At 47.6% G+C, this 27,575-nt stretch overlaps 1 protein-coding gene across 1 annotated transcript in view; it reads left to right on the top strand.

The window, feature by feature from the left end:
• Nucleotides 1-388: 388 nt before the first annotated feature.
• Nucleotides 389-27,575, top strand: part of Tram2 (translocating chain-associating membrane protein 2) — a 77,829-nt gene continuing 50,642 nt past the window's right edge. Inside the window, exon 1 of the mRNA NM_177409.3 lies at nt 389-620. Within this exon, the coding sequence (NP_803128.1) occupies nt 501-620 (120 nt within the window). The 5' untranslated portion in view covers nt 389-500. The remainder of the gene's footprint in view (nt 621-27,575) is intronic.

The raw sequence follows: 27,575 nt of genomic DNA, 5'->3' as shown, positions 1-27,575 counted from the left end.
TCCAGCAGCTCGGGAGCCGCTTCCTCTCAAAGCCGGAGGACAGGGCTTCCATTCCCGCGTCTCAGCGAGGTTCACGGAAGAGTGTACCCCCGGTGGAAGCCGCAAGCACCGGTAGCGAGCGCGGCACAAGGGTTAGGCGCGCCGGGCTCGCCCAGGAGGCGTGGCCGGTGGCGCTGGCCAAAGGGCTTGAGGGCGGGGCGGATGGAGGAAGGGGGTGTGGCCAGAGGCGCGCGCCTTTGCGGCCTGGGGGCGGGGCGGACGGAGGAAGGGGGTGTGGCTAGAGGCCCGCGCCTGTGCAGCCGCTGCGGGGCGAGGGCTGTGGCCGGGGGCGGTTCCGGGCGGCAGGCCGGGGCGGGGCGGGCAGAGGAAGGGGGCGGGGCCCGAAGTTGTTCCGCGCTGGGCTGCGGGGCTGGCGTGCGGACCGGGCCGGGCCGGAGAAGTTTTCGCTGGGGCTGCTGAGCGAGGGTGCGGGCCCCCGCAGGCGGTGAACGCCCGCTGCCATGGCTTTCCGTAGGAGGACGAAAAGTTACCCGCTCTTCAGCCAGGAGTTCATCATCCACAACCATGCAGACATCGGTTTCTGCTTGGTGCTCTGCGTCCTCATCGGGCTTATGTTCGAGGTGAGTAGAGCGGGGAGGGGGTGCTGCAGGGGTTGGCGGTCCTAACTCCCGTCCTCCGAGGCGCAGACAGGGATTCCCGGACCTCATCTGGGCTGGAGCGCGCCCGGCTGGGATGTCCCGCACGTTATCTGCACCTCTGGCTTTGTGCACTGTATCCACTCTGGCCTGGACCTAAGAGAGTCCAGACAGCACCCCTAACTCCTAGCTGTGCGGGCCGTGCCATGCTCTGTCGCCCCCCTTGGACACCCACCACATCCTACAACTCTATCTGAATCTCAGAAACCCATACCTGGCCTCGAACCAATTGCAGAGCTGCCTTCCTGGCCCTATGGTTGGGGTTTCCTTTCTGGCGACTTGGTGCCAATGTGGGAAACTCCTAGACCAGCTGTAATTGCACAATCCCCCCTCCTTCTCTCTAGTGGGGGCCTCCAGATCTTCTAGGCTTTTCTAGTGGAAGGGACCCTAACCCTCTCCACCTCTCTTGTGGCTTTCTGGAAGTTCTTCATCCTAACCTCTGGAGCTTGCTCCAGGTGTTCACATGTGGCCCTGGCTCCATCCCAGAGGGACCTTCTGCTACCAACCTCTCTTTAAATATGACCTAAAGGGCTAGTTTTAAGATATCCTTTGGCACTTTGAACTGTTCCTGTAGATCTGTGTGAACTGGACCCAGAGCCTCATCCCCTTTGCAGGAGCCAGTAGAGGGATACTCTCTGTGAAAGGTGATTTCCTAGTCGCTGCAGGGATGTGGGGTGGGAACAGAGAAAGGGATCCTGGATTCAGCACTGTGCTGGTGTAGGCCTCAGAGCTGTCTGTGTAAACCACTAAGGGGTCAGAATCCGAGGTCCCTACTCCAGAGTGCTGCAAAACGGTGATATTGAAAAGTGGGAAGGACTTACTATAGTATATATTGTCTCCAGAGCACCATAGGTAATAGGTGACAGTCCCATGGCTTGGGTCGCCTGGTCTTGAGAACACTCATTCCTATCCTCTCTTCTGTGTAAGTTTCCTGATCTGCATTCTACAGGGTAGTAAGAAGGTGCACCATTTAAGAGTTACTTGTCTATCCCTGCATCTACCCATATCTCCCTTATCTACCCATATCTACCCATATGTCCCTGTTACCGACTCAGGACCTATTTGGCTGAAGAACTTGTCCTCGCGCTGGGGCTGTTCTTGGGTTAGCCGGGTCTGAGCTGAATGCATGCTCGTAGCTAGGCTGTCGGGTTTGCAGGAGAGAAGCTGGGACTGGGGCTGGTGTCCACATTCTTCTGGAAATTCTGTCACTTCACTTTCTTCCTCTCCTCCACTCACATTTTCCCTCGACCTCAGTTTCCTCATCATTGAAGAAACCATTAAAACCAACCTTCCTTATGCAGTGATTTATAAAGCTTAAAGCTGAGGTTTTATCCGCAACAAAAGCCATTCTTCCAGCCAAAGAGCTAATCTGTCTCTTGCTCCTGGACCCTTGTTATTATTTAACATAGTGGCTTAATGAGAAGGCAGGGGACCTGCCCTGCTTCACGTTTGCCTCATGTCAATGTGCAGTCCTCCATTCTAAGACGCTTCTCAGTGTCATGCTCCAGTTCTTGCAGGCTAGGGCCAGATCGTCACATGTGTCAATCATAAACCTCATAGCCATGTGTTCCACAGCTGGCCAGAGCCTTGTGCTTAGCTTGTGGCTCTCTGTGGTGTCTCTAGCTTTTGTTGAGAGTTTGGGCTTTACCTGTCTTAGTGTTGTGCAAAAAGAGACGCACAGAGTTTGTACTGCCTCCTTTGTTCCCTGTCTCTAGCCTTCTGGAGTGCTTTGCTTCAGATCAGTGGTAGTCCTTGGAAACTGACAACTTCTGGGATTGTCACTCCTAGTACCTGATGCCAGAGAAAGGACTAAGGTGATGGAAAAAAAAAACAAACTAGCCATTTTCCTTTTCCTTAGGATTAGCCCTAGGGCTGTAGAAAGGACTTGGTTGAGGTGCCAACACACCCGTCTTCCTAGTTCCATCTTCTTCTGTGGTACTTTTAGCCCTATGGAACTTTGAGAGCAGATGTTTCTTTCTGAAGTTGCTTTGAGGGCTTACCAGTCAGAGCTGGTTTAGGAAGAAGGGGGCTTTCCCTTGAATCTCCAGTATCTGGAGCTGAATCTTGATCTATACTGAGTGTGTCTGTTCCTACCTACTATAGAGAGATTTTGTGGTGTGTGTGTGTGTGTGTGTGTGTGTGTGTGAGATCAGCTATCATAGAACGCTGCTATCATTACTAAATGAGAACAGAAACATCCTGGAAAATAGGGGGGTGGGAGGCACCTCAAACCTAGCCTCGGATTGACTGACTATTTCTGGGATTTTCCTTGGGGTCGTGCTGGTTTTGGTGGTGTTTATAGGTAGGCATATAGTGGGAAGGAGGAGGTGGTGGGGGAACAGGGAGAAAAGCCATCAGGCTCCTGAGTTTGTATCTTGGGTCAGGGTAGGACTCCTTCATTTGGGAAGCTGAGCCAGGAAACTGTACTGTAATTCTTGCAATAGAATGTGACTCGTCCCTGCCTAGCCTCTACTGTTCCCTATACCCTCTCCACACCCTAGCAAGCTACAGCCTTCCCACCCATGTCAGTACTCCCCTGCTAGTCACCTCTGCAGCACTCATGGGCTTGATTTCCCTTGCAGGATCCCCAAGGCTTCAGCTCTGTCTTTAGGGAGATGTTGACGCCAAATTCCTTCCCTCGGGATCACTTCCTTTTGGGCGCACATGAAAGGCTGTCTGGCCTCTGTTCCCCCAAGCTGTGCTCAGACACACTTTTAGTTTAGTTTTGGGTTATCTTATTTCCAATGCGGGGACGGCTTCTTCCCCCAAGCCAGGTTTTGTCCCATCTTATGTCTGTTTGGAATAGAGCTGTTCTGTGCAGCCACTGCACTTGGCTAAAAAAATGTCAGGAATGTGGAACTTTATTCCCCCTCCTTTTCCAGCTTTCTCCTTCTTAACCCTGCTTGGGGGGGGGGGGGAGGTGGTGCAGGGGCTCTGTTTTTTTTCTCCACAGTTTGGACTTTCTTAGGTGGAGTGTGGTTCTTCAGGGTGTGGGTGGCCAGTTAGGATGTGTGCATAAGTCAGATTTGAAAGTAGCCATCCCCTCCTCCCTCTTCCCCTTCGCCGGCTTTCCAGTGCCTGGTGCCACGTTTCCAACTGAAACAGGCAGGGGAAGAGGAAAACTCTTTCATTTAGCAACTGGAGAATAAGAAACAGGGGGTGGCTGGAGGAAAGGAAGCAATTTCAGTATCACCTTTAAAATGTCATCTTGAGGCAGAAACTAGTTTCTTCTTCCGTTTCTGCAGCTGCAGAGAAATGTTTCTGAGATTCTGAGGGTCATTTGCAGGTTTGTATTTAGTGTTTATAGAGACCATGATGACGATGGAAGTGTTCTGGAGCCAGGGGAGTTTGAGGATAGGGGCTGGTTTGGGCTTTTTGGACATTGTTTCTGAAGCAGGTGTGGAAGATAGCCCCCTTTTCCAGGAACTACTTTCTTCCCTGTTCCTGACCCCATGACATCAGGAAGAAAGAGTTGGAGCATATACAGTGGAAACCCATTGCATATGTCATACGTGCTTGGACTGAGGGGCCTGTGGCAACCAGTTCTGTTTCTTGATGCTAGGTGCAAAGATAACTTTATGCACCGTGAAAAGATTCTTCTGTTGTATTAATAGAAGTGCATACACAGCATATAGAAACGCCCGTGGATGCCAGCTAATTTTTACTAACTTCTAGTGCACTTCTAAGGATGTTACTTTGTCAGCTTTTGAAATTCCTGACTCTACCCCTGGAGCTTGAGACACGGCCTGCTGAGGATGCTAGGGGACCCCAGAGGGGTCCCTCATTCCCATGGGTGAACTCCTCCTGAATGTGGCACTCGGTGACTTGAACGACAGGACAGACATTTGGAGTTTGAGTCTCTCTTGCTCAAGACTCCAGTTTAACCCCACTCTGTGGGATTATTCTCTTACTTGGTGGAAAGTGAAAGATGGTAATAGTTGGTGGAGCTTTGACTCCATGTCCAGGATGAAGACCCAGCATGGGGATGCTTTATTGATTGGTGCTCCACACAGTCACACTGAGAACTGTTGCTTCTTTTACCGGTCTGGGCATCTGCTTTCTGTCTCTGTATCCCCTCATTGAGTGCCCTGGTTGTATGTCATTTAGGGATGAGTGCCTATGTCATTTAAGATGAGTACCTTTCTCCTAAATTCCACAGCACTAGCCTTATACTGTCCAAATGACCGTCTCTGATTCCTCTAATCCCCCATTGCCCCAAGGATTCTGTGGCATACTTCTCTCAGATGTTTGTCTTGTTAGAACACATAGGGTGGGTAGCGAGGGTCTTGATGCCATCCCCTGTCAGCTCTGGGGCAGTAGAGATGACAAGGGAACAGCCCTGAAAGCTAAATAGGTGTCGCTTCTCTTGCTGGCTCTGTTGTTGTCTGAGCCCTTCAGTGGCTTATTTCCCAGGCGCGCTAGCTATCCAGGCTGGTCACAGCAGAGCGCCCCAGTCCTGGCTGTTTGTGGAATAACATGAGTTGCTATGGTGAAAGCTTCACTCTGGCAGGCATGAACTCCTTTTTGATCTGCTTCGATGTGGGCAGGGGCCCCAGAACTCATTCCATGGCATAGCTGATGTACCTCTCATTCCCACCCTGATAAAGTGATGAAGCCAGATGTCTGATAAGAATGGATTAGAATCCCCACAGGCCAGAAATGCTTTCTAACCAGCCTGTGTGCTGTTAGCTTGCTTTGGTGGGAAACTTTACTGATGCTATCTCTTAACCTTCTTATGCAGTGCTGAGTATCTGGTATCCATTGGTACCTAATGGTTAAAGGAAGGAGGGGCGGGGTAGGGGGCATCGAAACTATGGGTAGGGCTACTGAACAGTCCTCCTTGTTTCATGGGCGGGCCTTTATCCTTTAGGCACTGTGCTCCCTTGCCCTGATTTACCTCTGCTGTCTCAGATGCTCTGCTGTGGAGGAGAACCAAACCTAAAGACACAGTTGGTTAGTGTTGTGGTCTGTGTGGTTTAAAGAGCTTTGCAAGGGATTCCTCTGAATAGTGTATGATCAAGTAGCTTTTCTTGCTTTTGAACAGAGGGAATGGAGCCGGATTGTGAGTTGGGGGTGCCAAGGCCTCTGGGGTCCTCCGGTGAGTTTGTTGGAGGCCAGGGTTAGGAGGGGAGGCTGCCACGTGGCCTCTTGATGTCTTTTTTCATTTATCTGGAGGAATTGGCAGCATTTTACATCTGTGAAATGTTTTACTGGCCTCACCCTGTAATCGGGATGGTTTATGGGGGCCGTCATACCCATCCAGAAGCCTGGCTTCTAGAGGAGAGATTTGGCCAATGACCATCCACTCAGCGTTAGAGTCAGAGCCAAAAATAAGAATCCAGCAGTGTCTGGCTCCCATTTAGAACGCAGCTCTGATGCCCCCACAAGCAGGGTGTCTGTGGAACATAGCCACAGGCGGCCTTATTTTACCTTGGTCCGAGTGGGTCTGTTGACTACCTGGAAGTAATGTCTGTAGCCATCTCACTCTGGAGCCTTTCTGCCCGGAATGATCGTTGAAATTTCCATCTCCCTCCCGGAGACTTTAGAGAGTGACCCAAATGTGTTCATCTGTCACATGTGAACGCAGATGAATGGGCGGGTGCTTCCCCCACTACTGAAATCACTGCCTGCCATAATCTGCGTGAGATAAGGGCTTTCTGGTTGTAGTTTGCTCACGATATTATGGTCATAGCTCAAGGGCACATTTTCTGTTTTGTGAGTTCATGACTTTAGAGGGCAACCTAAGAAATTATCTGCCGTGTTTACAGAAGAGGAAAATAAGCCCCACCCCCAAAGCAGTTGAGAGATTTGCCCAAGACAATTAGAATAAATGTTTGACAAACCTGGAGCCACACCCCGTCCACCTCTGGTGCATCCTCTTGTCTCTGCCCTGAACTCTAGACTCTGACTCTGAATGCCAGTCTGTGTGGAAGTCTTGGAAGTGCTGTATGATGCGGAAGAACGCTTTGCCTTTTCACAGAATGGCAGAGTACCTGTGCTGTGCTGCCGTGAACTTGGGGAATACAGAAATGAAGAAGGCCAGGGCCCTGTCCTCAAAAAAGGTTGCAGTGCACTGGCCCGTGAGCCCAACTCCTCAGGAGGCCGAGTCAGGAATATTAACAGAGTTTAGAGCTAGCCTAAGCAGCATAGTGAGATACTGCCTTTTTTAAAGGGGTAGAGCTCGTTGGTAAAATGTTTACCCAGCATGTGTGAAGCCTTACACTCAAACTCATGCCACAGAGGGGAAAACGTTGTGGATGAGAGTCAGGCCATAAACGTGATGCGTATGACAGATACAACCTTCCTTAGATGCTTGGGCCTCAGCCTTGAGCCACTAAGTCCTGGTGGAAGAACATTTATTAAGAACTGGCACCCTAGCTGTGGGTGTCAGAGTTTAGAAAAAAAGAGTGATGGTCAGGGCCTAGAGATCTTGCCAGGCACATCGGACACTCATGCATGTGATTGCGTTGTGACAGCGCAGAGGGGCTAGTTCCAAAACTCCCATAGGTTTGGGGGCTTTGAAAGCACCAATTCCTTGTCACTGTTTTGAAGTCTGAGTAAATACAAGACCAAGGCCCTGGCAGATCTTGTCTTGTGGGAGGGTCCTATTCCTGGCTTGTAGAAGCGTCTCTATATCTTTAGGGAGGAGGGACAGAGAGGGGCGCTGGATCTCTGGGGTCTCTTTATTTAGGGCACCAAGCCCATTCAGGAGGGCTTTGTAATTGGAACTAATTATTCCCTAAAGAACCTCCTAATGCCACTGCACTGGGGATATGTTTCTAGCCAGGAACTTTTAGTAGCAGCCATCAAAAGTTCTGCCCATAATAGACTCTCTGTGTGTTTGTGTGTGTGTTCCATGTGAGCACATATATGTGCATGCGTGTGAAAGCCAGAGGCCATCTTGGGTGTCTTCCTCTGTCACTCTCCACCTTATGGTTTTGAGGCAGGGTCTCTCGCTGAATGCACAGCTTAGTGATTTGGCCAGGGAGCAGCAGGATCTGCTTGCTGCAGGTACAGACATTTGCTGCCATGGACAGCTTCGATGTGGGTGGTGGAGATGCAAAGTTAGGTCCTAATTGTGACTCGAAGATTACTGACTGACCCATCTCCCTAACCTGTCACATGCATGGTATCTAAGAATCTTGTTTTCAGGACTGGAAATAAAACCCAGGCTTCGCACTTGCTATGTAAGTGTTCTTCCCCTGAGACAACATCCCCTGCTCTTGGATTTTGTGATTGTTGTTGTTTGTGTTTTGTTTTGTTTTGTTTTGAGATAACATTTCACTCTGTAGTCCTAGCTGGCCTGGAACTTGCTCTGTGAAGCAGCCTGGCCTCTAGCTCACACAGATCTGCTTGCCTCAGCCTCCTAAGTGTGATTAAAGGTATATGCTGTGCTGACCACTGTTTTTGTTTGCTTGTTTGCTTTTGAGACAGTGTCACTAGTAGCCTGGCTGACCTTAAACTCAAGGCTATCCTCCTGTCTCAGCCTCTCAATTACTGCCATTACAGGTGTAAGTTGCTGTATCCGTGGGACAGGACTTCTTCATAGAACTGAGTTACTTCACATCCTGTAAAGTTAGATTCTCTCACAGGGAGTATTTTTTTTTTCTTTTTCTCTTCAGGTTTTTTTTTTGTTTTTGTTTTTTTTTTTTAGAACTTTCGTTTTACAGGGAATTCTGTTGAGTGGCTCACCACCAATAGACGTCTGTGGCTACCAGGGAGAGAGAAAGACGCCAGGACAGTGGGGCAGATACACATAGAATTCTTCTTGCTGTCTCCCCAGCCCCTGCTGACCTCCGCTCCACAGAGGGAAGATGGCTTTAGTTAGTCAGCACTTGTTGGTTTCTGCTTGGTGTTTAGTGTGCGCTGGGACCTTCATGAAGTGGGCGTTAGGCATGGCTTGTGTTTAAAGGTGTCTTAGCTAGTGTTAAAAGCAGTTTGGGGATTCTTGGATATCTAGTCCTTGGGAAAACGAGCCTCCCCTCCAGCGGTTCTTAAGAGTTCCACAGGAAACTCCAAGGTCTGCTCCGCAACGCCCGACTTCCGGCTGAGACACTGCTCCAGAATGTTCGACTTCCGGCTGAGACAAATTCCATTAGACTTGGAGCAGAATTGAACTTTTCATACCCCAGACTTCTAGACTTTAGAGGATGCTTTTAACTTGTACTTGGTACCGGATCAACTTTTGACCTCAGTGGACAAGGGGCAGCTTGTCTGTATGGATCCCGTAGCTGCCATATGAAGGGCTGGTGGCGAACTGGGAAGGAATGCTTGGGGGATGGTTTATTTATTTCCTTTTTCATTAGCAGTTTTTGTCTTTAGTTTGGGCCAGAAGTCTAGAGTGTTTTCCTCAGCGTTAGATCTGTGGCTCGAGCCTTGTAGTGGCTGGCAGCAGGGAGGGAGGTATGTCTTCCTGCAAATTGTGTGGCCCATGAAGACCCTTCATTTCTCTGGGCTAACTTTTGCTTTATGGGGGTTGGGGTGAGTGGGTTGGTGAGTGGATGGGCACGGGTGGGGGGATGGCTTTCCTGTAGCTCAGCTGTCTTCTTCTCGTGTGCCTGTACAAGAGCCGAGGATGAGCACGGGACCTAAATTGCCAGGAAGGAAGGGGAAGGGGATAGAAGGAGGAACCTGCCTGCCTCCGCCCACACAGATTGTGACATGTAACTTGGGCACCCTTGTCTTCTCTTTTGATTTCATTTGTGATTTGAGTTAGAATCGGTTCAGACGTTTGGGCTTAGCATCTAATTATCAGTGTAGAGAACTGAAGTAGGGAAGGAAGAAAAGCCCATATTCTGACGGAATCAGAGTCAGGTCCCTGGTGTCCTCTGCAGGGTTGACCCGGGAAGAGGACAGAGCAGATCGCATAGGCCCTGCCTGGCCTCACTGTCCTATGTACTTTGCTCTGCCAGATCAGATTTTGTCACCCCAGCTCTCTGTGGGCAGTTTGGGACCTTAGACTTAAAAAACCCTATTTTTCACATTTAGTCATAGATGGATGTCTCTGTGTGTGTGACTCTGCCCCTCACCCCTGTTGTGTTCTTCTGCCCGACCCCCAAATCAACCTGGTGACCTATCCGACCTTACTTCCCCTTCTTCTCTTCTTTCCTACTCTGACCAAGAAAGCGGCTTGCTTTCTTCCTCACAATGTTGGGAATGGATCCCACACGGAGAGGTTTTCTTTGTTTTCAGATAGGCTCTTACTCTGTCTACACTGGCCTGAAATCCACTTCTGAGAACTGAATTGCAAATGGACAGCATCAGTACTTAATGATCTTCTAATGCCTAATTTCAAGTAAGAAGAGTAAGTTACAGGGCACCCTAAGCTACACAGAGAAACCCTATCTTGAGCTCCTTCTCCTCACCCCCCCCCCAAAAAAAAGAATAGAATTAGTCATTACAGCTAACATTTGAAACATTACAGGTTGGGGACCAATGAGACAGCTTGCGGGTAAAGGACCCTTGGTACTATACTGAGCCTGATGACTTGAGCTCAGTCTCTGAAACACATATTAGTAGAGAGAAGTTTTTCTCTGACTCTCTCTCTCTCTCTCTCTCTCTCTCTCTCACACACACACACACACACACACACACACACACACACAGTAAGTAAATAAATAAATGATAAAATGAAATACCACTTTTTTTTTTTTTTACTGACTCCAAAGCAGTAGCTACCTAATTAAGTATGGCTATGTTTAACTATTTATAAATGAATTGGAAAATGCTATGAGAAATTCCGCTTTAGATAGAATATTTTGATCCCAGAATGTTCTACCACCCGGATGGTGCTACTTACCACATTGCTTTCTGACTTTGTTTTTGTTTTCGTAGTAACGAGATAGGAAGAGGTCCTTGTGACCTGGCTCTGTTAGGAAACCATAAGAGGCTATATTTTACAGAGGTCAAGGTCTCGTACAGTCCTACGACTAGACTGCTAGAGTTTGCGTTTTGCTCTAGCCCTGCTGTATTTGCAAATTAGCTTTTGTATTTCCATCTCTCATCTTTAACAGAGGATTAAAAATGTCATAGAGATGTCAGGAGTAATGAAGTGTTAATATAAATACATAGTATATTAACATACTTTAATTATATTAATATATAATACATAAAAGGGTACTAGGTACAGGTACTGATAAGAGCCTCGTACATGTGACTTATGGCTTATTACATCCTGAAAGTGCTGCATGGTATCTTGGCTATATATAGCTCCTCTTTGTGGCTGTGTCATCCATTTGGAACAGAGCCAAGAAACAGGAAGCAGGTCAGAGCTGATGATGGCCTCAAATCCCTGGCAGGAACTGCACACTTGGCCTGACCTCCAGGTCCAGTTCACATCTTACTTGCACTTAACCTGAATATGTTTGTTGGTTGATATTATGCCTGGGGTGGGGAGTTGGGGTTTGAACACAGGCTATTGTAGAATCTAGCAAATTCTCTACCACTTATCTAATGCCTTATCTAAATACAAATGAACTTCATGTTTGCAGCTGGGTCTCATCCCCAGGGTATCTCATTACATATATGCAAGTATATTCCATGTGCTGAAGAAAGAAAGAGCCTAGAAGCCTTCCCAACCCATGTCTGAGCATAGATTTTTATATATCCACAATAGCTAATATTAGAGTTTGGAACCTAGAAGTGGTCCTGTTGGAAGTTAGCTGTCCAGAATGATCCAGAAAGTGCTAGGTTTATAGCACAGAAACAAAATGGAGCATGTCTACTGAGGAAGCAGTTCCGGCTTCTTATCATGCTGCCTGGGAAATGTACTAACTCAGTACTGTTCACCTACCTGGCTTCTTCCTTTCTTCCCTCTCTCTTTTTCGCTATTCGTTTCTTCTCCCATCCATCACATACAGCTACTCTATGTAAGGCACTGAAATCTGAATGGGAAGGCAGCCAACAAATTTGTTGGCAAACTAGCTTGAGAAGGAAGAAAAAGTGGTGGTGCCTTGTGGCCAGGTTTCCCTGAGTTGCTGGAGTGGAAATCGCTACAGGCGTGACAATTATGGCTTTCCAGATTGTGACAGGTAACTTGCCCCATCTTAGTATTCAGCTATTCTGTAGCCAGGTGCAACCTGTCGAGTGGCACTGAATCCAGGGAGGGGAGTCTGGAATGAGCTGGTTCTTGTCTGCATTCTGCAATGCTAATCGAATGGTGTTTGTCTCTGTCAGGATTTCTGTTGTTGTGATAAAACACCATGCGCAAAAGCAACTTGGGGAGGAAAGGGTGTATTTGATCCTATAGCTGTGGTCCGTCATCTGAGGAGGGCAGGGCAGGAACTCAGCCCGGAGACAGGAACTGATGAAGAGACCATGGAGGGCTGCTGCTTACCGCTTGTTCCTTATGGCTTGCTCAGCCTGCTTTCTTACATGTCCCCCAGGGGCGATAGCATCCACACTGGCCTGGGCCATTCCACATCATCAGCTAGAAGAAGCACCAAAGGCTTGCCTGCAAGCCAATCTGGTAGAGCCATTTTCTCAATTGAGGCTCCCTCTTCTCTGCTAAGTCCAGCTTGTGTCAAGTTGACAGAAAACTAGCCAGCAAGGTGGATGTTGAAAGCACAGAGGGAAAGGATACATTATATAACCACAAAGACCTTGCCTTTCCCCATGGAAGGGAGGCAGATTGGAAGTAGGCAAGTCACTAGAGACTGAGCTTTCCCTACTGAGCTGCCATATTGGTATTCTGTGTAGCGCGAAGTGGCAATGAATGTGTGGTATCTCCCAGAGAGGATGCTTTGAGAATATGAGGAAAACATTCCTAACTAAGGCTGGAGAATTGAGTGGCCCCGGAAGAACCTAGGCAGAGGAGCAGTGTATCCTCATGAAAGGGGAGGCTAGTGTGGAACTGGCATGCTCAGCTGATGGGTTATTAAACTGCTTATTCTGGAGGTGGGACAAAGGGGAAAGAGCATACAAGAGGGGAGGTGGGGCTCAATCACAGAGGCCTGGGAGGTCATGGCCAGAGTGGAGCTAATCCTGGAGGTAATCAGGAACCTTTGAAGAGTTTTCAGGAGGACAGCGGTATGAGGAGGTTGCTCTGGAGACAGTGGAGAGAGGGATGGAGGGTGAGGTGGGATGTAGAGTCCGGGCAGGCGGCTGTGGGGCTGGTCTATGTGCAAACTGCCCTTTGGAAATCTTTCTGTGTCACCTTCTGGCCTAGAAGTGAGTTGTAAGAAGCATCGGGGACCCATGCTCCTCAACATTCACTGATGTCAAGTCTCAGTCTTTTCAATGTGTTTTATATGACCTGGGGTAACAGCAGGTACTTGTATGAGCTGAGCTTATGTGATTAACACTGTCACCATACAAGGTTGTTATTGTACAGGAATGCTGCTTCTCGAACATCCTGTGCCTTTCCCACCTTTGCCACACACACCTTGTCCCCCCCCCCCCCCGAATCGCCTCATCTTCTCACCCTGTTTTACCGACTTATGTTGCTTTCCCATGACCAAGTGTTCCTCAGACCCCTGGAGATGTTACTGAATCGCATGCAGCATCTGTGGGTTTTTAAAGGAAAGTGCTCATGCATTACAGCTTTTTTCCCTCTACCCCTTTATATTCTTTTTAGCTAAGAAGCTACAAAGAGAGTACCGTTGCCTTGCCTTAGGATGGTGGAGGCAGGGGAGGCAGGAGCATGGGGGTTTCCTTTATGGAAGGGTCTGTAGAGACCGTGGGGATGAGGTGGGACAGGGTGAGGGTGGAGGACAGAGGGATTTATGCTTAGACTGTTTTCTGTAGCAGTCATTCAGAAAGGCAGTAAACACTTGCAGGGTGTTCAGTCTTTGTGTGCATTGCTCTCGGGAGCACCAAGGGCATGTCATCACACAATTTATTTTTTCTACCATGAGATGAGGCTAGGGGTCCTTATAAAGGACATCTAAGGAGCACTCAGGACTCTAGCTCCTGACCCCATGCATGTCTTTAGGAGGACGAGTAACAGCAAAAACTCACTCATCCGCGTGACCATGGAGTCTTTCAGCATCAGCTCCCGAATAGTTCCCAATTGTCATTCTCTGTGACCTTTCATTAAGATGCTTGTTATCTCTTGGCTGAATTGCTGAAGGGCAGTGGTTCTTAGCCTTCCTAATGCTGCAACCCCTTTAATACACTTCCTCACGTTGTGGGGACCCTCAACCATAACATTATTTTTATTGCTACTTCATAGCTGTAATGTTGCTACTGTTATCACTCGTAATGTAAATATCTGGTTGTCAGGATATGTGACCCCTGTGAAAGGAGCATTCAGTCTCCAAAGGTCGGAGCCCACGGGTTGAGAACCACTGCAGAAGGGGGTTCTGACTTAACCCCAAGCCTTTCCTTTTCTCTATAGCACTACCTTGGTTGTTCTCAGACAGAGCTGAGTCCAGGTCCTCTCTCCTCCTCCTAGGGTGCCCGCCTTCTGGGCATCTGAGTAGCCTTGCCGTGTCCGGACCTGTGTGGCACACCAGTCTGCTGGCGCTTCCTGAACATCCCGTGTCTTTATCACTTTTCCCCACGTACCATGGCTGCCCAAGCTCCTCCTTATCTCCTGGTTTTAGTTCTTCTTTAATGCTCCTGCTCAGATCTTAGCCATCACCCCTGCACAGGACTCCCCTGGCCCAGCCGTCCTCTGATGGAGCTCCTTCTTCCTTTGGCCATCTTTGCTGTTCATTACTCACCCGGTCAGCCATGGCTGACGGAGCGTCTGCTGCCTGCCAGGAGTACTCGGAGCTGGAGATAAGACAGGGATAGAAGAGGCCGAAAGGTAACAGGGTTATTGTTATGTGGTATACAAGGTACAGTGGCAGTAATGAAGGGAGCCCTACCCAGTAGTCTGTATTTAAAAAGATACATTTATTTGGACGTCTACCTAAAGCATGTCAGCGAGGCAGATTTGTTATGGAGAGAGTCAAGGTGTGCACTTGGACATTTGTGTCTGTTTAGAAAGGGTCTCGCTTTGAAGTTGAAGCTGGTCTTGAACACATGATCCTCCTGCCTCAGCCTCCCGATGCTGGGATCACAGGTGTGGTGCACACCACACCTGCCTTTCAGTGTGTGTTTGAGTGGGAAGGCTAGGAAAGGATGTGGTAGTGAAAGATGAGCCAACCATACCGGAGATGCAGACAGCAATGCTGTCAGCCTATGCAAAAGGGAGCCACAAAAGAATTCGGAGGAATGGAGTGAGTGACCTAGGTTATAAACAGTAGGCCAGTGTAGGTCTTTGCACTCGCTAGGGCCTCTCTCACAGCGAGGGAAGGGGCAGCTCCCACTCATCGTGTCCCAAGCAGGTCCATAGTAATACGAAGGTGGGATGTGGATTTTCTGAGGTGGCCCTGGGTGCCCACAGGAAAGCGTGTGTGTTGTGTATACTTTCTGTCACTGATGGCCATTTCCAGCCCCTCTGTCCGTGCCCTTAGGCTACCAATCAGAGGTGCTTGAGAGCACAGGAGAGATGCTAGCTACTGTACACAACAGACACAGAGAACTGGCAGTCGTAGCTTCCAAAGAGAAGGGTGAGTGGGTGGGGAAGTTGTACTAGATACCACTTGGTAGTACACTGATGACTCAAAACCAGACCTGTACCCCCATCCCCCGCCCCCAGCACCTGTTCTCATCCATCTCCCCTCCTCCACCCTCATGAACCTCTTTTACTATTCTTGGTATTTGCATGTTAACCTTATTTATGCCAATGTGAGCAGCCATAAAAATGTTATATGGGGCTAGCAAGATTGCTCAGTGAGTAGAGATGCTACACAAGTCTGATGACCCGAGTTCGATCCCCAGAACCCACGTAAAGGTGGAAGGAGAGAACTGACTTCGCAAGGCTGTTCTTTGACTTCAGTATGGATGCTGTGGTGCATGGATTTACATAAACCACTCAGACAGACAGATAGACAGGCAGATGCACACAATAACATAATGATAAAAATAATAAAATAGTAGTAATAAAAATAATAGCGATTCAGTGTATCGGTATTTGTGCACATACCCGTAAGCATGTATGTTGCTGTCTCCTTGATGGCACACAGTAAGACACAGTTATCTAAACTGATTTGTACCTAGTGATTTCCTTTGATCCAGAAGTCTGGGAGGACTTCCTGTCAGTACAGCAGGACTCTCTGCCCATTCATTGGGTTCCCTGTTGATGGACTTGTTTCTAGTCTTTTGCTCCTTGTAAATGATGCTACAGAGAATATGTGGGTAGTGCTTCACTTTGCTCCTCTGTGGAAACATCCAACAGGGAGGTTCTCAGAGCCAGGACAGTCCAGTTAAAGTGTATTTAGTTTTGAGAGGTGCTGATGTTTCCCGTCCTTTCAGTAGTGTATTCAAACCCGTGGGTCATTTCACTATGTGACAAAACACTATTGTATATGGCTAGATACTAAAAGCTCTGCCAATTTCCACACTTTTTGTGGTTACATCTGTGTTCTCCCCATTTACCACAGCACTGTACACATAACAAAAATGATTTTTTTTTAATGTACTGCTTCATGCCTTTCAATAAGGGGAACGTTTCCTACTGATTTTCTTTGGAAATATGTTTTTTTCTTTATTCTCAAGACTGTCATACATCTATGCAGTACCTATACCTGTTTCCCTTCTCCGACTTTCTCCAGGTCCCCCCTCAGTATGTCCCCTTCTCAATATATCTTTTTAAAAACAACCCACTAAGTTCATTTAGTGCTGCCCACATGGGCAGAATGTGGGGCCATCCGCTGGAGTGTTTGAAAGCTACCAGTGGTCATACTAAAAAGAATGGTACCCACCCCATCCCACCTCCATCCACTCCACCCCAACCCTCCTATCAAAGTTCTTGCATATCTTCCTGTAGTTTCTTTTGCTCTGTCCCTTCACTCAAGTCTTCCCTCGGGATAAACTCTTCCCTCTGCAGCTTTGTCTTATTCCTTGGGCTCCACATACCTTTTCTGGAAAGCCTTCTTTCCCCGCTGGCTGTATAGTAACTCCTTCCTCAGCTCCCAGGTTCCCTGAGATGACAGCCCCCCTGAGTACTGCCTCCTTGCCCCATACTCTTGACTGGGCAGTTCCTGGAGGATGGATCAGCCTCTGTAACAGGTAAAGGAGCACTAAACATCTGGTTTGCTCTCATGCCATATTCAGCAAGTGGATGGGAAAGGAGGACTGGTACTTAGTTGATAAATATCTTATCAAAACTTTTGCCTACATTTTTAATCATGCTATATTTACAGGTCAGTGATTTTCAGAGCAGTCGCCAGTTTTTTTCAGCTCACATTATCACAGTTTAGAACATTTGCCTCCTTCCTCAAAGAAACGTTAGCATCCATTCCTCATGGTTGCTTCGCTCCCATGTCAGCACCCAGAAACCACTAATCTCTCTCTGGGCTTGCCTGTTCTGAACATTTTATATAAATGCAATCATACTACATATGGCCTTCAGGCCTGGCTTTTATTTAGCATAATGTTTTTGAGATTTATGCACGCCATAGCACACATCAGTATTTCATTCACTCTGTGTCTGACTTGTTCCATTGTATGAAGATACCATGTGTGGCTTGCCCATTTGATCAACATTTGAGCTTTTCTGCTCTTTGAGAATTATGAATAATGCCTCTCTGAACACTCCTCTGTAGGCACTGGTGTAGATAGCATGTGCTTGGTTCTCCTGAGTGTATCCCTTTGAGCGGAGTTGCTAGGTCAGTACATAATTCCCATGTAGGCGAGGAGCCAGGGTTGAAAGTGTATTGAACAGACTGTCCTTTTAACTCAAGGGTTTTATCTCCAGGCCAGTACTGTATATATCACCATTATCCCGCCTTCACCCAGCAGTTACTGGAGTTATATTTGATGGACTGTGGGGTGCTCGTCTGCAACTCACAGGCAGATGTCTGAGTTCATACAACAGCGATGTTTACTGCTTTCCTCTCGCTCTGTGCTTTGCTGACTATGGAGGCTGATGGACGCTTATCTTGCCCCGATACCATCATTCATTTCAAGCCATCTAACTATCCATCTGTGTTGACCCACTTATCAAATTATGGCTGTAGCCATGCAGGGGCACACTGTAGCTGTTCAAAACGTGATGAGGCCATCCGTGCCTTATGTATTGGCGTGGACTGATGCCTGTGGAAAATATTGGCTGGAGATTAGCATGTATAGCACTGGCCCATTTTAATAAAAAGCTTATGTTTATGAAGGCAGAGGCAAAGCCAAGAAAGGTCCAAACAGACTGGGAGGAAGGCTACAGGAGATGTTTTAGCTTTCAGTGATGTGTTTCTCCCCCAGGAGGTGTGTATAGCTTTTGAATTGATTTCACACCCCCACTTCTCTCTCACAGACACAAAGCATTGCTAATAAAATCCACCGGAAGCACTAGGCATTGATCTAAGATGTAGGCTATATTGCCAGCTCTGCGTTTGGGATGACTCTATGCATCGGAGGGCAAGGATTTTCCCCTAAAACCTGTTGTTTCTGTTACATGCCTTTTCCTTGGGAGTTCCCAGAACCGCTCATGGGAGCTGGTAGACTCTGGTTAGAGGCATGTTGGACTCCTCTTGGAGAGTCATGTGTCATATAAATTTGTGGATTGTTTTGAGGCAGGCTCTCATGTGGCTCAGGCTGGCTTCAAACTTACTATATAGCTGAGGTTTTGAGCTCCCCACCTCTTGCCTCTACTTGCTAGCACCGATATGATAGGCACACGTATTTTATTATGGGAGTATCCGGTTCTTCTCAGACCTGAGTGATCATCTCTCTTCAAGTGGTGAGCAGTGTTTCTGACAGGTAGCACTCGATGGAAGGCCTCTTTGTAGCAGATGCTGAGCATTGAAGGTGTCCAACTCTCAGTGAGCGCGAGTGTCAGTTGACACGGTCATGGTTGAACTTGAAATCCAGAGTTTGGGGGCTGGAGAGATGGCTCAGTGGTTAAGAGCACTGACTGCTCTTCCGAAGGTCCTGAGTTCAAATCCCAGCAACTACATGGTGGCCCACAACCATCAGTAATGAGATCTGATGCCCTCCTCCGGAGTGTCTGAAGACAGCTACAGTGTACTCACATAAAATAAATAAATACCCTTTTAAAAAAAGATAAAGAAAAAAAGAAAACCAGAGTTTGGGTGAGTTAGGGAGGGTGGCTTCATGGGTGGGTTGGAAGTCCATGTCTGGCCTTCTGTGCGTTTTATTGGATCCTGTGGGAAAGAACCCATCCTCCTGTGGCATTTCATTTCCATAGGTCATGATTCATTGTTGATCGGTTACTAATTGATCCTCCCCCAGATCCTAAATTCTTCAGCCTACAATACCAGATGTTCTTCAAGCAACCACTTCTTCATCCTCTTCTTCCTCCATTGTCATCCTAATATGTACCGTTATGTTCTTAAAGTGATTGCAGGAAAATTGAGATTAATAGAAAGAGAGCCATCTGGGCCATTCTGAGGTATATCACCATGGTTCTGAGTGTAGTCTAGGGTCCAGTCAGTCTCCAAAACTGTTCTCATTTGCTTCTTAGGCATTTCTCGAGCACCTCCTGGGAGACAGTGAAGACAGACTTCTTTCTGGGTGTGACGGTACACACCTGTAATCCCACCAGTTGGGAAACTTAGATAGGGGGATTACCATGTATAGGGGGACTTCCTGGACCCACTGGCGGTCTAAATAATGACATGGAGACTTACTCATTTTTACTAGTGCTTAGGCTACCTCCTAGCTAGCTTGTCACTTAATTGTATTATCCTAGTCCATGACACTCTACCAACTATTTTTTCACCTCCCTCTCCATCCCTGTATATCTGATCACCTCTGGATACCGCTGGTGAATCTTCCTGCTTCTGCTTCTTCTCCCAGAGACCCTCTCTCAGCCTGCTAGTCCCACCTTCCCTTTCCTGCCGAGCTATTGGCTGTCAGCTGTTTCTTTCAAAATCCTGAGGCAAGTGATAAGCCTTAAGAATAACAATATCAAAATCTGGCCAGTACTCACTCTCTGCCCATTCAGCCATCAACAATTGAATACACAAACACAACCTTTATACAGCGTACAAGAAGGTAACCCCAGCAGCCATGAGTTTGAGGTGAGTGACCTGGGGCTACAAAACAAACAGACATTCTTCCACCCAGTCTCGGATGGATCTGAGTCAGGGTGAGAATTCAGCATGGACAGAGAAATAAAGTACATATTAAAGAGCTGGATCCTTGGTGGGCTTCTGGGCCTCAACTTAAACCATGTTCTCATCAACCAAGACTTGGGGTTGCCTCTCCTCAGCTCCATGGCTATACAGATTGTCTAGAAGGATTGCAGTTTGTGCTCTGTGGCGCCCTGGGAAGTATCAGGGCCTGTTACCAAGTCTGTGGATGAAGCCAGTGTGAGTGTCTGGAACTTTGCTCCATAGCCATGCCCATGTGGCCTGTGGAGGGGGCAGGGCAGGAGAAGGACACCTCTGCCAAAACCAGAACTTCACCAAACCCCAAATCAACGGTTTGCCCAAATATAGCCTCCTGGCCCTGAATTCAGCCATGATGCATAAACTAAATATACTGTCTTTCAGTTTGGAGGCCTGGCTTCCTCCAGGGGTGACTGCAGTAATTATTATAAAGTGCTTTTTCTCAATTTGTCTTGGAAAAATGTCCATGGTGATGTGGCCCAAGGGTCACGTGTAAAACTAAAGTCCTTAGTGAGGATGGGCTGCAGGTAGCATCTGGCTTTTGCTCTTCCACAGTGGCCTTTCAGCAGTGGTGGCTTCGCATTCGGTGTGTAGACTCCCGTGCAGAAGGAGGCTGTCACTCTGGAGGCTCTCCCTGCATGCTCAGTCCTTAGAAGAGACAGACTTGAGTCCCCATTGCTTTCTCTGTGGATTTGCACTTTGAATCTCTAGTTTGTGTTGCCACGTTGTGTCAAGCTTGTAAAGGTCGAGCTGGAGGGGGGGGGGGGTGGGACATGTGTCCGAGGTGTCACTGCTGATTGAATCTAAAGCCCTTGCTTTTCCTCATGTAGGAGGACAGCTTGGTTAAGATACTTAATTGGACCCATTTTCTTCTCAGTAAAAGGGGATAAAAGTACTTGTACTGCCTCTTACAGATTGTCACCGGAGCAAGCCGAGCTCAGAACACATGTGTAGTGTTTTAAACCAAGTCTGATACATACTGAGGTCTCAGTCTGCTGAGTTCGTTGTGCCTAAAAACTAATTCCATAAATATTGTCCCTATAACTAATCTGCCATTTGCCTGCCTTTCTTACGTTCCTTTGAGGCAGGGCCTTGCTATGTAACCCTGCTTGGCATGGTGCTGGGTAGCCCAGGCTGGCCTCAAACTCACAGCATTCTTCCTGCCTCACCTTTCTGAGTGCCAAGATTTTAGTGCTGTACCACTGTTTTAGTTTGGGTTTTATTGCTGTGAAGAGACACCATGACCAAGGCAACTCTTACAAGGGACAACATTAAATTGTGTCTGGCTTACAGTTTGAGCTGTTCAGGCCATTATCCTCAAGGCAGGAAGCATGGGTGCTGGAGAAGGAGCCGAAATGTCTGTGTCTTAATCCAGAGGCAGCCAGAAGAGCTTGAACATAGGTGCTCTGAAAGCCTCTGCCCACAGTGATGCACTTCCTCTAACAAGGCCACACCTATTCCAAAGACGCCAGGCCTCCCAGTCATAGCAGCTCACATGGGCCAAGCATATTCAAACCACCACAACTGCCATGCCTGGTTCTTGTTTGCATATAGATTACACTCAGCCTGTTCTTCCTGGTGTGTCCATTCCTTCAAGACATGTTTTTGCCTCCGGCATCTCTGAATAAGCCAGTGAAACTGTCTGGGATATACAGCCTGTGTAGGTCTTCTTGGGGCTTCTATTTGGTGAGCTGTGAGCCGCTTTCCTGCTGAATCCGTGGACGTTGGGTTGAGTTCCGTGTGATCATGTGTGTGAAGCATCTCACACTGAAGTGAGACTTGGCCGCAGTAACTTACTTATTTTAAATACAAGATTCTTTTTTGTTTGTTTGTTTGATTGTTTTTGGTTTTCGAGACGGTTTCTCTGTTGTAGCCCTGGCTGTCCTGGAACTCACTGTGTAGACCAGGCTGGCCTCGAACTCAGAAATCCACCTGCCTCTGCCTCCCAAGTGTTGGGATTAAAGGCGTGTGCTACCTCTGGTTTCTCTTCAGATCGTATAAATCTTTTACCTTAAATATGAGATTCTTACTGTTGAAGGACTGTTTTCGCTTATAAAAATGACTTCTATAGCAGATTTCTTCAAGTTTTACATGTGTTTTAACTTCTATGTTTTATTGGCTGGATACTATGGCTTTTCATGGTTGTAATAAAAATGCACAGACTGACTCTGATTCCCACTCCCATCTCAATAGTGTGTTCAAATATTTTGAGATGTTAACATTCTTAAAAGATGAGGTGGTTTCCCAAGAGCTTGTTAGTAAAGGATTGGTTAGACCAACTGCTAATGAGCGACAGGAATCTGGACCTAGTGTCATCAAATGAAGCTTAGTACATGGCCCAGGGGCTTTTTTTGTTTTGTTTTTGTTTGTTTTGTATGTGTGTGTTTCTTTTAAAAGCAGATTACTGCCACATTGGTAAGAATAATTCCTTCCTTCCTTTCTTCCTTCTTTCTCCTCCCCCTCCTCGTCCTCCCCTTCCTCCCCTTCCTCTTCTTCCTCTTCCTCTTTGTTAAGGCATGGGTCTTCGTGGGTTGCAGTAGCACACACCTTTAATCCCAGTGCTCAGTATAGAAGCTTGGTCAGGTTCTTCTTCCCAGCCCCATGCTCCCAGAAATAAGACTCAGACTAAAAATATATTTATAAAATACCTTGGCCATATAACTAGGCTCTTCTCTGACTAGATTATAACTTAATATAACCCATTTGTTTGAACCTACATTCTGTCACATAGCTGGTTACCTGTGCTCAGGTACCATGCATCCATCTTGTCACATCTTCCCAGTTGACCCTTCCCCTGTCTAGCTATATCCCAGAATCCTTTCTGCCTCCTGCCAGTGTCCCACCTCCCATTTCCTGTCTTAACTCGTTGGGCATTGGCTTTTTAAATTTTATTATTATTATTATTATTAACAGGTGATGCTTATAAGAGATTCTCACTATAGCTCGGGAACGTAGAGATGGGCAGATCTCTGTGAGATGGGACCAGCCTGATCTACAAAATGGATTCCAGACCATCCAGGGCTACAGAGTGAGACTTTGTGTGTGGGGGTCAGGAGGTAGAAGTCCATTATTCTTCCAGAAAGATACCTGCATGGTAATCATCAAAACACTGTTATGGAAAGCTAGAGTGGAGCACAGCCCTGGAGTGTGCTGAACTCCTGATACTGACCCCAACACCACACACTCGGGAAACAACCATAAAAGTTTTCTCTGTATGACAGAGTCTCAAGTCATGTAAACATTTTTCTCCGTAAGTGTATCTGTCTACACACACACACACACACACACACACACACACTCATATTTGATGCAGTGAGCTTTTATTACTGGTGATTGACATGGTAGCCAGACCACTTAAGGAGGGAAGTATCTATTTTGGTTTCCAGTTTTATAAGCTTTGGCCTATGGTCCTTGGCTTTATTGGTCTTGGGCCATTTGCGAGGCAGAACATTGTGGCAGCAGGAGCTTGTGGCAGAGGCTACTTGCCTCATGGTGGACAGAACACAGACTGGTGATCTTCATTTAGTTAGGTTCTCACTTCTTCAGTGTCCAGAACTTAAAAGGCATGATGAAAAAGGGAGAGCACAAAGTTTTGTATTCTTGGCAGAGCTCTTTACTTGGGACAGGTGTGTGGGACAAAGATAGGGTGAGCTGGCATATGGGGAGTTGGAGAGAGACAAGGGTCAGCAGAGCAGCCAGGAAGAGGAGTACACTTTGATCTTAGAGACAAGATGCTCTTGATTTGCAGGAGTTTCAAAGAGTGACTCGCGTGAAGATGCGTACTCATAGCTATTTAATGGGGGAGCTTTTGGACACAAAACAATCAAGAAGAAACTTAAGAATGGCTAGGAGTGGAAAGACATTTTGGGGTTGTTATTGTTGAGGCAGCGTTTAGTCTTGAACTATCAGTCCTTCTGTCTCCACCTCTACAGGGCTAAAAGTGGGTTACAAGCCTGTGCCACCACACCTGGTCACACCTGGTTTTCTGTGGTGCTGACTAAGGGTGCTAGGTGAGCACTGTTCCAAATGCAGGGACATCCCCAACCAGAAGGGAAACTTCTGGGTTCTGGAAATTAAGAGTACAACATGTGAAGGAAATGGCTTGTAGCAAATTCTAAGCTTTAAAAACAAGAATTGTGAGCCAGCAAGATGGCTCCAGTTCAGTGGGTAAAGGCACTTGTCACCAAGACTGATGACATGAGTTTGATCCTGGGAACCCACTTGAGTTCTTATGTATATGTATATGTATATGTGTATGTGTATGTATATGTATATGTGTATATATATGTATATATAATATACACATTTACACACACACACACACACACACACACACACACACATATATATATATATATATATATATATATATATATATATATATATATATGTATATATATATAAAACAAGCCCAGCAGTGATTGAATAATTAGTTTGTTCATTGCTGATAGAAGTTTGAGGGACTGGGTCTCCCGGTTCACTTGTGGGTGAAACTGTTTCCTGTGGTCCCTCTAGATGGGGTGCTGGGGTGGGGGGCATTGCCTAGCCACTCTTGTGAAACTCAATGTCTGGAACAAGAGCAGGAGAAGAAAGACCAAAAACCAAAGGCGACAAAACAGCGTCTCTAAGAAGAGTAATGAAGCCAGGCATGGTAGCTCACCTTATAATCCCACTGGACAAGAGAAGGAGGCAGGATTGCTGTAAGTTTAGGGCTCGTCTGCACTGTGTCTGGACTGTGTAGTGTGTTCCAGGCTTGCTTGGGATGCAGAGCAAGATCCTGTTGAAAAAGAAAAAGAACAGGGTAAGGCAGGGGAAAGATTAATTATTTTATTTTATTTTTTTACTTGCTGAATGCTGTACCCACTTTGCACGTGACCTTTTAACCGTCCGCTCAGCTATCTCTGTGAATGTGTTCTCTCTGTCTTCCCCGAGCAAGCTGAGTGACTGTTGAGTTAAGACATGGTGAGGGCAGAGTTGGGTTCACATGTAAAATTCCAGTGTGAAGCCATTGCACTCTGTCATCTCTCCAGGCCCAGAGTGGCCATGAGGCTGAGGTAGGATGGGGGAGAGGAAGGCTTCTTTCTAGAGGTAAGGCCAAGGCTAGCCCTCAGAAGAAAGCCAACGTTAGCCCTCACAAGGAAACCAAGGCAGAAGGACAAATGGAAAGGAGAACTGGTGTTCCAGACAAGAAACGATGCTCAGAGAACCACTGAGAAGTAATTAAGAGGCTTTACCTGACAAAAAGCTTCTGTTGATGGATAGGCTGGCCTAAACATTTTTCTTGTTGGAGCCATTCACTTATAACTGATACCTGTCTCGTGTCCACGCCAAGCGTATTCACTGACTCTGGGAAGCATGCCGTGGAATGATAGCATCAGAATAGCCTTTCTGTACCCAGCGCAGTGGTACCGAGTCTGTACGGGATTTTTATAGTCAAGGATAGACCCGGAAGGAGGCCATAGGGATCAGATAATCTAGCGTCCTTTGCCGGCTGTTGCCATGGGTATGTATAACAGCCACAGCCCTGAGAGGGGAAGTTAGTGTAGTAAAAGAGTGTAAGAGGGTCTGTGAAAATGACTCAGTGGCTAAGAGCTTGTATTGCTTCTGCAGAGGACCAGAGCTCCCGTCTCAGCATCTCTGCTGGGTGGCTCACAACTGTCTGTAACTGTTCCAACAGGGGCATCCAAAGACTCTGACCCTGATAGGCACAGGCATTCATATGGACCCATACACCTATACACCCAAGCACATACCCATCTCTGAGAATGAAAATGAAATCTTTTAAAAAGATAGTAAAGGGGAAAGCCAGCAGGGCTTGAGGGACAGTGGAGAACTAGGCGGCAGCCTGGGCAGGAGCTCTCGCGCTGCTGCCTCCTGGGTCCCACACACTCGTGTCTCATGGGAGTTGCTGGGGTGTTGCTTAGGAAAGATCTGGAAAGGTCAGGAGGCTTGATTAGGAGATCATTGCAATAGGGGCGCCCAATGGAGTGAGAGAAGCAAGGGCTTGGACCCCAACCTGGAGGGCCATGGATGTCCCAGGGGCCCCTAGAAGAATCCAGGAAGCAAAGGGACTTCAGAGAGTGTCCTGAAGAGAAAAGGACTCCTGGCCTAGCAAGGGGGAATGGCCAGAGGCTGCAGAGAACAGGTGTTCTTGCTGCCTGAATCTTCTTGCTAATGGGACTGTATATAGAATGTGTGTGTGTGTGTGTGTGTGCGTGTGCGTGTGCATGTGTGTGTGTGTGCATGTGTGTGTGTACATACACACACGCACACACACACATATGTTTGTATCTCCTTTTGAAGTTAAGGTGGTTGCAGGTGGCCTTCCTAGCATATATGTTCACATAGTGCCCACAAGGATATATAGTTTCAACCTTTCTTTTCCTGCATCTGAAGGTCAGTGAGGGGTGGTATGGCTGGCTGGTCTTGCTCATTGGGCTACCCTCTCTATCTACATGGTTACCCTCTGGGCCTTGCCAAAGAGAGCTGACGTCTACAAGGCTGGGAGCAAGTGCGGCTGCCTGAGACTGCTGGCTCTCAGTGCTGTCCCCTCTCACCCAGCCTCAGTTGGAGCTGCTGGTGGCCCGGGGCCCTGCTTGTCAGCACGTGGCTTGGGTTTCTGTGTTACAGGTCCCAAATTGGGATCGCAGGGGATAAAGTGTCCGCGTTGTGTGATCATGCTGAGCCTTCCCATGTGGCCAGCTGCAAACTCTTCAAAGAGCTGTGTGTATTTCGTCTGAGAGATGCTGCAGGAGACAGAGACGAGGACAAAGATGTCTGTTTTCAAAGAGCAAAAAATAGAAGAGGGCGATAGCCTTGGATTCTGGGTAGGGTGGGGCACTTGGGTACAGTGCGACCCTTTCCTCTTCTCTTCATGGTTTCCACTTCTCCAGTTCCTTTGGCCAGTCCTTGTCTACCCCCACAGACCCTGCCTGTGTAAATACAGCCTCTGTCTCCCCCTCCTTCATTATGCATTCCTTTAATCTGACCCATCTTCAGGTCGCCAGCTGGCAGAGACAGCAGATTCCAAACCCCAGCTGGTGCCAGAGTGTTTACATGGGCGGGAAGCTTGGCAGACAACTTGCCCCCAAGCTACTTAGCTGGAGGAAAAGGTAGAAAGACAACCCCAGCGGGTATGGTGGGTCACACCTATACTTCCAGCCAGGCCAAGGCAGAAGAGCTACTGAGAGTAGAGACCAGCCTGAATTATATATTCTGTGAGTTCCAGGCCAGCCTGAGCTATAGTCTGAGACCCTGTTCAACCCACCCTCAAAGAATAAAACAAAGTGAAAGACAGCCCTGAGCTAAGTGGGGCTCTTGTTTACCCTTCATGCCTCTCTAACAGGATGGATAAGAGAAGCCTTTTGTGATAGGTGAATGGGATTCTGGGTAAGCCCTCACCCCACCCTCGGCAACCCTGATATAGCATCTGAGCACACGGAGGTCTTTGCTTCCTGGCTGTGGCAGATCAGATAGTATTTACAAGACATTATTCATCCGTATATAGCCAGTTCCTACGCATGATGGGTGTGGTCTTTCTAAAATAGTAATAAAAGCTATGTGGCAAGCTGAGTGTTAAGTTGGAGCTGGGACTTGCTGCCACTGCTGCTGCTGCGGCTGCTGCCTGGGTTCAGCTCTCTGCATCCTACATCTGTTTGTCTCCAGCAAAGCCCCCGAGTCACCCAGGAGGCTGCCAGGCCCTGTGCTGGGTCACCATGAACAGTCTGAGAGGCCAGGTGCAGCAGGGTGTTCTGTTCTGGGA

This window comes from Mus musculus, chromosome 1 (genome assembly GCF_000001635.26).
Source record: "Mus musculus strain C57BL/6J chromosome 1, GRCm38.p6 C57BL/6J".
NCBI lineage: Eukaryota > Metazoa > Chordata > Mammalia > Rodentia > Muridae > Mus > Mus musculus.
This window is presented reverse-complemented; position numbering and strand designations above follow the sequence as displayed.